This window comes from Trichosurus vulpecula, chromosome 2, assembly GCF_011100635.1.
Source record: "Trichosurus vulpecula isolate mTriVul1 chromosome 2, mTriVul1.pri, whole genome shotgun sequence".
NCBI lineage: Eukaryota > Metazoa > Chordata > Mammalia > Diprotodontia > Phalangeridae > Trichosurus > Trichosurus vulpecula.
The window spans coordinates 16,272,359-16,281,892 of NC_050574.1; the positions used below are offsets into that span (position 1 = coordinate 16,272,359).

Consider the following 9,534-nt stretch of genomic DNA (forward strand, 5'->3'; position numbering starts at 1 on the left):
TTCGGAGACTACCCTCTCCTAGAGTCTAGAGCCCTCTCCTCTTAGGAATCTGGGGGTTCGCTCCCCTAACTACTGAGGCACAACAAGGGTCCTTGTGACCATTCCCCCACCTCGGGAACCCAAGAGTCCGCTTTCTCAGCCTCAGTCCCTAGGGGACCCAGGCGTCCTAGGCCCCAACTTGAACTCTTTTCTCCCCCGAACCTGACACCCAGCGCAGCGTCAGGGAAAAAGCTAGCAACAGGTGGCTCCCGCTGGGGGCCGCGCCTCCGCACCTGCGACTGTCTATCCATGGCGGCCCCGGCCTTCTCCCCTCCCCCTCCCAGGCCACCCCCAATGCCTTCCCCATTCCCCCCGGCACCAGGGTCAGAGCACGGAGTAAGGGAGCCTCGGGACCCAGGCGTCCGGGCCTCCCATCCTCCACCACCTCCCTCCCTACCCCCACCCCGTCCCCTACTCTCCCCACCCTGATCCCCCAACTCCACAGAGGACCCTATAGGCCAGTGACTCCTAAATCTCTTCTGGAGGACCCCGGGCGGTCGCGAAGGGGCGGAGTACAGGCAGGTCTGGCCTGAGAGGGCGGGGCCTGGGGTCTCAAGCCTTGCGGCCGCACCCGAGTAGATGCTTTGCACTCCAGCGGCCCTGATTCCACCTGGTGAGATGCCCCCCAACCTTCCTCGGGGGAGAGGGCGTCCTATTTTTTTCCCTGGCCCTAACCCCCCACCCACTCCCTGTGCCCTCAGAGACCTAGGAGTTCAGACCCACAGCCCCCCACCCGGAGCCTAGCATCAGGGCCCTCAGCTACCCCATCCCTTCAAGGACCGGGGCATACTGGTCCCTAACTCCCATCCATTCTCGACTCCCTCTTTACCAACGAACCAGGCGTTCCCAGCTCCCAGCTCGCAAATTTTCTGCTGCTCCTTTTCCCAAACTCTATTTCCCTCAGGGACTTTCTCCTTCCCCTAAACTCTATTTCCCTCGGGGACCTAGACGTTCTGGACCCCAGGGGGCCAAAAGAGTTTCTTACCCTTCCACGTGAATAATGCCTTTCTGCCCTGGCCCTCTAATCTGACCCTCTGCTCGCTCCGGGAGGCCCCCACCCCCCGCCTTTCAGACCAGCTCCTCTCCGCCCCCTTCCTGGCCATGACCCTCGTTGCCTCGGCCCAGTGTTCCCAGCTCATCCGCTCCAAGTTCCGCTCCGGTGAGGGAATCTAGCTGGGAGGGCAGCTTATGCAGAAATGGGGGTGCACGGGGAGATCGGTGCACGGCCTGAGTGTGTAAGGGGACTGAGGAAGGGCGAAGGGTCGATGTGCAAGGAAAGAAGTGCTATGCACGCGCTGAGAGCAAGGGTGGGGGAGTGAGTGTGCAAGAGACCAGTGTGCAAGGGATGGGGAAGGGAGGGAGTGTGTGAGGAGGGGCATACAAGCACCAGGAGGTCAAGCGTGCAAGGGCCCTGTGTCCTAGGCTCTCCAGTGGCCGCTGTGAGAACAGGACTTCCCCCTCCCCCCAAGCATTCAGCCCAGGCTTGGTTCCCGGCTGACCTTCGGGCTCACAGAAGCGGGGCAGAGGACTTGGGTGTGGGGGTGGGGCGGGGCCTGGTCTCCCTGACCCCGCTCTCGGCTTTCCTTTAGTCCTCCAGCTCCGGATCCATCGGAGATCCCAGGACCAGCGTGAGAGTGGGCAGAAGCCTGACCAGACCTCTACTGGGACCCAGGCCTCTAGTCACTCAGCCCTTCTCCCCACTAATGGATCCAGGGGTCCCCAGCGCCTGCCCCCAGCTCCTGCCCCCTGGGGAACACTTTCTCTCACCCAGCCTTTTCCATCTAGGGATTCAGGTAGCTTCTTCCCCATCTCCCTTTCCCACTCAGAGACTCGTACATTGAAGCTCCAAATTCTGTCCTCCCCCCTCCCCCAAAGTACTGGAATGTGCCTCTTCTTAGCCCCTGCCCCACCACCATGTCTTCCAATCCAGCCCAAACATTTACCTAGTCCCAATGGTAGGCTAGGCAGATTCCCGTATCACTGGGGATTCAGATCAAAACAAAGAGTGTTAATTTCGCTGGAAATTAGAGTGCATGGGGAGAACTAAGGTGAAAGAAGTCTGGAAAGGGGAGGCTAGAGTCACACTGTGAAGGACTTTAAATACCAGAGAAGATATTAGTATTTGATCCCAAAGGTAATAGGGAGCCAGTGACAGTCCTAGAGCAGGGCAGGAACAGGATTAGACCAATGCTCTACTGGACAACAGTGTGGAGGTTAGATTGGGCACAGGAGAAGTTTGTGGTAGGGAAGACAAGGAGGTGACTTTCAATTGGGCAAGATGAGAAAGGGATGAAGGCTATTTCATCCCTCCCTTAGGTCTCAGTCTCACCCTTTCTTCTTTCAGCAGACCCCTGGATCTCGGCCCCAGCCCCCGACCAAGCCTCCATCACCACTTTCTCCCCTTTGTCCTGTGACTCTGGGGTCACCAAACCCAGTCCAACAACCCTCCCCTTTTCTGGGGTGTCATTGAAGAAGGTGAGCCAGGGACCGAGGAGTCATTTTGTTCGAACTCCTCCGTCTGGGCTGGGCAGTCCTCTCGGGATTGTAGTCCCAAGCATCGGCGGTCCGGTTCCTTTGGGGCGTCTGGGTTAGCGCGTGTGTGCCCTGCGGCTCCTGGCCTTCCCACCTGCCCGTCAAGGAATGCTCTCTGAACTACAATTCCTAGCATGCCGCAGAGTCCATTCGGTAGATTTAGGCGGGGCTTTGGCCAGAGGCTTCATGGGAAGTGTAGTTCCGGCTGGGGGGGAAGGGCGCTTAATCCGAGCTGGAAATCCTTTGACAGGCCAAGGGAGACGGTCACCAGAGGGAGACCAGGCCCAGGTTGAAACCACTCAAGTACCACGCATACGTGCCCCCAGAGCACCGTGCAGGGCCAGGGCCAGGGGCAGGAGCACCGGCCCAGGGAAGCCTCCCCCGGGAGGATGGGCAGCCTTCAGGGCACAAGCAGGACCTGCCTTTGCCCAGGTGAGGTTCCGCCCAGCAGTTCCAGGACCTTGCGGGACAATCCCCCACCTTGCCCCTCTGCGTCCTAGCTTTTAGGGTGTCAGGCCTCTCGGCACCCAGACAGGCCTGAGGAAGCACCTCACCCCATCCAGAACCCTAAGGGGCTCCAGGCCCTCTCCTTAACTGGGGATGCCGGCTCCCAAGGGGACTAATCCTTCCCTCCCCGACTCTAGAAATTTCCATTATGCATTGCAGGGCTTGGGGGTCGAGACCAGGACTCCAGGACAGTCCTGCACCCCTGGAGGTCTCCCCACCGGTGGCCCCTAAACCCAAGTTAGAGCTTCAGACCCTTCGACTGGAGGAGCTGACGGTGAGTTGGAGGGAAATAGGAGACCCCCTTTCATGACTCCCCAAATTTAGGCCCTTGAGAGAACAGGTGTCTCCTTTCACAGTCCCTTCTTTTTGAAACTCCAGGCACTCTCTCCCCATTTTGAGTCCCAGAAGTTCCCTTTAAGAACCCCGCCTCATGGGGGCCCCGGCGTCCCTTCCTCAAGTCTTCCCCTCCAGGCCCCAGGTTCTCTCCTCCCAGCCCAGCTCCCTCGGGGACTTAGGAACGCTTTCGTCCAGCCTCCCCCTCGAGGTCCCTCGGGGATCCGAGCGTTCTTTCGAAGCTCCCTCCTGCCCTCAGGTCTCGGAGCTCCGTCAGCAGCTCCGCCTGCGGGGCCTCCCCGTGTCGGGGCCAAAACCGGCCCTGCTGGAGCGGCTGCGGGGAGCTGGGGCCCGGGACAGGCAGACCCCGCTGCAGCGGCCGGTGCGGAGCCCCGGGGTCCGCTCCCGTGCCAGCCCAAGTTCTAGCTCGAAGCCCAGGTCTCGGCCGCGACCCCGGACCGAGCCCCAGGCCCCTCCTAGAACAGCTGGAAAGTCCGTGAGTGCCGGCAAGGGGGAGGGGGACTGGAGAGGGGGGAGGGACAGGAAGAGGACGAGGGAGAAGCCCCAGACGGGCGGGGGTGGAGCTAGGAAAAGGGCGTCGAAAGACGAGGGACCAGAAGAAGGAAGATGGGAGGGACCACGACTGGGGACAGGGCCAGGAGAGGGAAGGGGCTCGGAGAGAGTTCGGGCTCGGAGACATGCCGGAGCAGGAGAAAGGAAAAACAGCAGAAGGAGAGGGTAAAGGGGGTGGGGCTGCAATGGGGTGGGGCTGAGCTCTCTGCCCGTCCCCTCAGCCCTGGCCCCGCCCTGCTGCCCCCGAGGCCCCGCCTGCTCCTCCCGCCCCGCCCCGAATCCTGTCCTTGGAAGAGGAGCTTCAGGAGGCCATCCGCAGGGCTCAGGTGTGGGAAGGAAGGAGGTGCGGGACTGGGAGAGGATGGGGAAGGAAGAGTTAGGGGGTTTGGGAAGGGATATCGGGGAGAAGGGGAGGGGGAGGGCCAAGCCCAAAGGAAGGGGTCACTTACCTCCTCCTTCACCTTCCCTCCCCCAGCTCATCCCCCATCACTCCATTCAGGACATTCTGGACGAGCCTCTGGAGCCGCCGGCAGGTGAGAAATGGATCGGGGACAGCGGGGGTTGGGGTGGATGAGGGTCGGGGGTGAGACTTGTGGGGCTCTGGCGCAGAGGCTGATCTCTTGTGGTACCGAAGTGGTGGTTCCTGGGGGAAAGGAGCTCCTGGGCTCTGGGAGGGGGCAAGGAATGAGGTCACAGGACATCTGGGTCCAGGTCCTCTGCCCAAGGAACCTAGGCGGGGCAGAGAGGTCTGACACCCCCTTCCTTCTCTCCTGCCCCTCTGCTTCTTTCAGAAGCTCTGCCCCCACCCCCGCTGGATTTCCCAGGCTCCTTCGACTTGCTGTCTCCATCCCCGCCCCCCGGCTCCGAGGGCCTGTCCTCTGTCTTCTCCTCCTGGCCTCCATCCCCTGCCAGCTCTCCATCGCCGGAACCGGGGCGTCCCCTGGAGGCAGCCGATTGGCTGGAGGCTCTGACCGGAAGCCCAGCTCTGGACGGCTCCGGCCCGACCCCTAGCATCTTCTGCACCGACTTCGCAGAGCCCGGGACCAGCAGACTGTGGGATTTGGGGGCAGAGGAATGGTGATGGGAGCCTGCAGGAGATGGGCCCTGCCGGGAACAGACACCCAGCAGACAGGGACACTTACGGGTCATGAGCCACAGAAGACGGCCACACGCATCCTGACAGAAACTCACAAACACACAGACACACTCACAGACACACACAATCGTGGCAGAGTGGAACAGAAACCAGCACAGAGAAAAAGCCATTCCCGCAGAGAGAAACACAGAAAAACCTGCCGAGGAGCAGAGACTGCAGAGGGGGACAGGGAATGAGGGAGGGGAAATGAGAGGGAAACAGAGGCAGGGCCACTGACAGAGGCAGGGCTGTTCTTCCACAGGGACCCTGACTAATGGAGAGAAGGACCTTAAATTGAGCTCAAATCTGCAAACCCTGACCACACTAAGAGTCTGGGACCAGACAGGCCCGGGGCCAGCTGAGTGATGTTGAGGAAGCCCCCACCCCAATCTTCTTAGCAGACTATATAGACCCCTCAAACATTCATGTATTCTCCTCTAAAATGTGAGGGCCAGTCTGGTCAATTTTCTGCACCTGGCCTGCCTGGGGGGTGATGATTGTAGACTGGATTGTGGACTACTCTTAGGGAAAGTCCTTAATCTCTCTGGTCCTCAGTTTCCCCATCTTTAAAATGAGGGAGTTGGAATCCCTTTAAAATGAAGGAGATAGATTCTAAGCCCCCCTTTGCCTTTCAGAATCTGTGGTTTCTAGACTCACTTTGTGATTTGGGGTGTCATCTTTCTCTGGGCCTCAGTAAAAGGAGGAGTCAAGGTTAGAGGGCTCCTGCTTTTCAGAAGCTTCAATCTTCACTGAGGACGGTGAGGCTATACAGAGACTCATGAACAAAGGCCAGGCTCTCAGCCTCCTGGTGTGTGGGACTATACCCCTGCCCATCCTGCCTCTAATCACAACCCCAATTCAATTGAATGCAGTTGGCATTTAATAAGGGCAAAACCCTGTGGTGAAGGGCTGAGGAGCCACAAAGTTTAGGGTCTCTGCCCTCAGGGAGCTCACTAGCACCCATCCTGAATCAGCCAGAATAGGAAGGCCCTAGAGATTATTGTGCTGAAGCCATACTTGAACAATAAGCCCCTCTGCAACCTACCTACCAAGGGGGCATCTGGCCCATCTGAAGAGCCCAGGGATGGGAGTTCTCCATCTCCCAAGGCACTTAGGACACACCCTGAGACAGCAAGGAAGGTTTTGAGGTTTTCTCTGTCTCCAGTGCTCAGTACCAGAGAGTCCATCCGACAATGTAGGAACTGAATTGGTGGACTGAATGAATACCAATCCAATGGGTGTGTTTCTGTCTCTCTTTCTAGAAGTCCGTATGTGCATGTGTGTGCAAGTGCATGCGTGTGTGTGTGTGTGTGTGTGTGTGTGTGTGTGTGTGTGTGTGTTCCTCTGGGCTCTTCTAGAACGAACGCTGGATGGTCCTATTGAATCTTGCTTAGAGAAGGGTAAAGGACTCCATGCAGCTCCAGGACAAAGGGCCTTGCTAATCCCTGGGAATCAGGGAAAGCTTCCTGTTGGAGGTTCCATTTGTGTGGGGCTTTAAGGGAATGAAGATTGAGGCCAAAGGACTGTTCCCTCGAGACAACTCGGCTGTCGGGACAAAATTGTCACTCCCTACCACTCCCCTCTGACTGAGGAGGCCAGGGAGGAGCTGTCTGCACTTGGGAGGGACATAGCTACCAACAGCCAATGACAACCTCATTCTCTGGCTGCCCCTCCTCAGTTCTAGCACAATTTGGGGCTTTCTCAAGGCACTATCTTTTTAATTAGTTCTTTGCTGATCCTGGATCATGCTAAGTTCCAATAATCTTAGGTTGTTGTTTCAATACAGTGGCTCCTTATGTCACATGGAGTGATTGCTGGTTACAAGCCTGGTCAAGTCACCAAGTATCTATTAAGCTAAGCTCCCCCGCCCCCATGTGCCAGGCACTGTGCTCGTGCTGGATATGTTAGGCTTTTGGTTTATGACCTGTAATTTTCTCTTCAACAGAGATACCTCACGTGTGGATGTCCTGCAGACAATACTAAGTTTCTCCAATACTTTCTCAAAGTTTCTTTTTAGTTCTTTCTTAAAATTGTCACCTTGTTTCAGTCCTTGAAAACAAACCGACCTCTTGTACGTGTTTATTTACTAACACTGGCTACATGGCCATCAATTTCCTCTGAACCAAGTGACAGTTATCCCTGTAAGTGAAATGAACAAATTAATGGCCAGCTTGTCCACAGTTAAAATATAGGGTTTTTTTTTTCCCAATGGTGTCTTGATTTTAGATTTCCCACATCAACCAGAAGTGCCTTAGTCAAGGATAAAGTCCCCAGACTTCTATGCCTACCTGTTTCCCAAAGTTGACTCTTTAGTATAGAAAAGTCATCTTTGAAATAGATATAAGGGTGGTATGTATAGCCAAAAGGAATCCATTTATTTTTATACTTCAAAACTACATTCCTTTTTGCCATACACACATTGCTCCTGTACTCATCCAAAAGGTGCCTGCTACTCTTTCATTTACAAGGGAGCCAGTTCATCCATTGAAAGGTTTGGGTCTTTTGTCCCATGTTCCCTCATCACACCAAGAGGCTGGTTGTGGGCTGCCGTTCCATGTTCCAATGCTGCTATCATTCATTCAGGTGTTGGTAGGTTTCTCCTCCTAAGCGTGATCAATTCAAGGCTGTCTTTTCCTTGGGCTCTGTGATCCACAGAACCTGAAACCTTCTTTCATTGAGCTTTTTGTCACATTCATACCGATTTACTATTTCCAAAGACTCATAAACAATCGGCATCTTTAGGGGTTTCTGGTAACCAAGACCAATTAGCTATGCCTTCAACCTTGGGAATTAAGCTATTCCATGGCACATTTTGTCTAGTCCAATTATTTCTGCTTCCTCCGGTTTTCCCAGTTCTATGTCACTGAGGCTTGTGGCTGACTGTCTATTCAAGTTATGAACTCCCCAAATTCTCATCTTGTGTCTATAATCAGATAAACTACATTTGTGATATAATTATAAAGCAGTCTGCTGTCCTCGTCTCTCCAGCATATGACAGTTTGTCACATTCAAAATTAACAACAGCGATTGTCTTAGAACTCTAGGTCAGAACAATGGTTTCTCTTAGAACTCCAAACAAAGGAGACTTAACTCAGTAACGGACTGACTGCCAAGCAGGAAAGGGTCAGAATACGTAGCTCTGATTGTTCAGTAGCCTTTGCTTTTCCTTTTTCCTCAGCGCCCATTCTTCATCCACTTGACACAGGTCAGGATTCTCCTCTGCCTCTTAGGTGACTTTCTCTCTCCCTTGTGACCTGGAGTGTGGAGAGACATTTCTACATCTGCTTCACTGTTTCTTCTAGGACAGAGATCAGCCTTTCCTTAAAGAGTAAATAACTGTGGCAGAAATACAAATATTACATACTCGATGCAGGTCATTGCAAGATGGACCCTCTTCATAGTTGCTGGAATCCTTGGTTGCTTTTGATAGATTCCTATTGACACTTCTTGTGGGTATGAGACTTCTTCTTTGTGGGTATCATCATCGATCAGAGGTGTCATTTCTCAGTTGATAAGCACCCTAATCATGGCAGCTATTGTGATTATGACTTATCAATCAATAAATCAACAAGCATTTGCAAAGCACCTACTATGTGCCAGGCACTATGAAACTGACCTCTTAAGAAATCCTTGACACACTGGGTGGTGTCCATGGGACACTGGTCCCCAGAAAAGGATCAGATTGGAGCCCATGAGTACAGTGTGCCTTGCACTAAGGGGTGAGGCTGGAAGCAACTGATGCCAGGTTCTGAATCTTTTAAAGCCACCAGCTGATGCTCCAAGCAAGGGCTATACCAGCTCTATCCAAATTGCTGTGTTACAGTAACAACAAAACACCCAATCTTCTCCAGTGCCCTGAAGGCCGTTCTTAAGGTGGAGCAGAGTGATGACATTCTTCAAAATAACTCATCACTTTCCTTGTTCATATATACCCCCACACTTTTCTCAGCACAGCCTCAATGAAGTTACTCATGTGGTATTTCAGCTAAACAGCATTTTTGAACAGGAAACCAAAAGTAAAATGCAAGTGGGAAGTCTGATGTGGCATGAACCAGTAAGTTCTGTGGCTACTGAATCGTCAGCTTCTTCCACCATTTCTTCCTCCTCCTGCCCTTTTCCTCTTGAAGGGAAGAGGAACGAATCAAAGACAGATGTACCACCTTTGGTAAGGAAGAACTACCAAACAATCCCCAGTCTCACAGTCACAAATGCAAAGTGCCTCACCCCAACTCCCTGCTCCGGGAGCAGTGATCTCTGACTCCAGTTCCCAACAAATACTTCAGTTTGTTGTCCAATGTTTCAGCCAGCTGGCCTTGGGAAGTCCTCTGGGCTTACCACGTGGGGAGCTTCTTTCTTCCTCTTTCCTCCTGACATGTTTCAGCAGCTTCCCTGGAGCTTGTGTGGGAGAGAATTCA

General features: G+C 54.3%; 1 protein-coding gene across 4 annotated transcripts; it reads left to right on the top strand.

Moving 5' to 3' along the window:
• Positions 1–308: 308 nt before the first annotated feature.
• MAMSTR (MEF2 activating motif and SAP domain containing transcriptional regulator) lies at positions 309–6,360 on the top strand. 4 transcript variants are annotated; one of them, XM_036742747.1, is made up of 9 exons: positions 309–652; positions 1,629–1,832; positions 2,384–2,514; positions 2,822–3,003; positions 3,238–3,352; positions 3,671–3,907; positions 4,206–4,310; positions 4,460–4,517; positions 4,776–6,360. In XM_036742747.1, exons 1-9 carry the CDS (start codon positions 619–621, stop codon positions 5,063–5,065), a joined length of 1,356 nt encoding a protein of 451 aa, XP_036598642.1. In that variant the 5' UTR covers positions 309–618; the 3' UTR covers positions 5,066–6,360. The 4 variants fall into 4 exon arrangements, with proteins under 4 accessions (XP_036598642.1, XP_036598641.1, XP_036598643.1 ...); XM_036742746.1 differs by having other exon boundaries at positions 366–1,198; positions 2,387–2,514; XM_036742748.1 differs by having other exon boundaries at positions 608–652; positions 2,387–2,514.
• Positions 6,361–9,534: the final 3,174 nt, after the last annotated feature.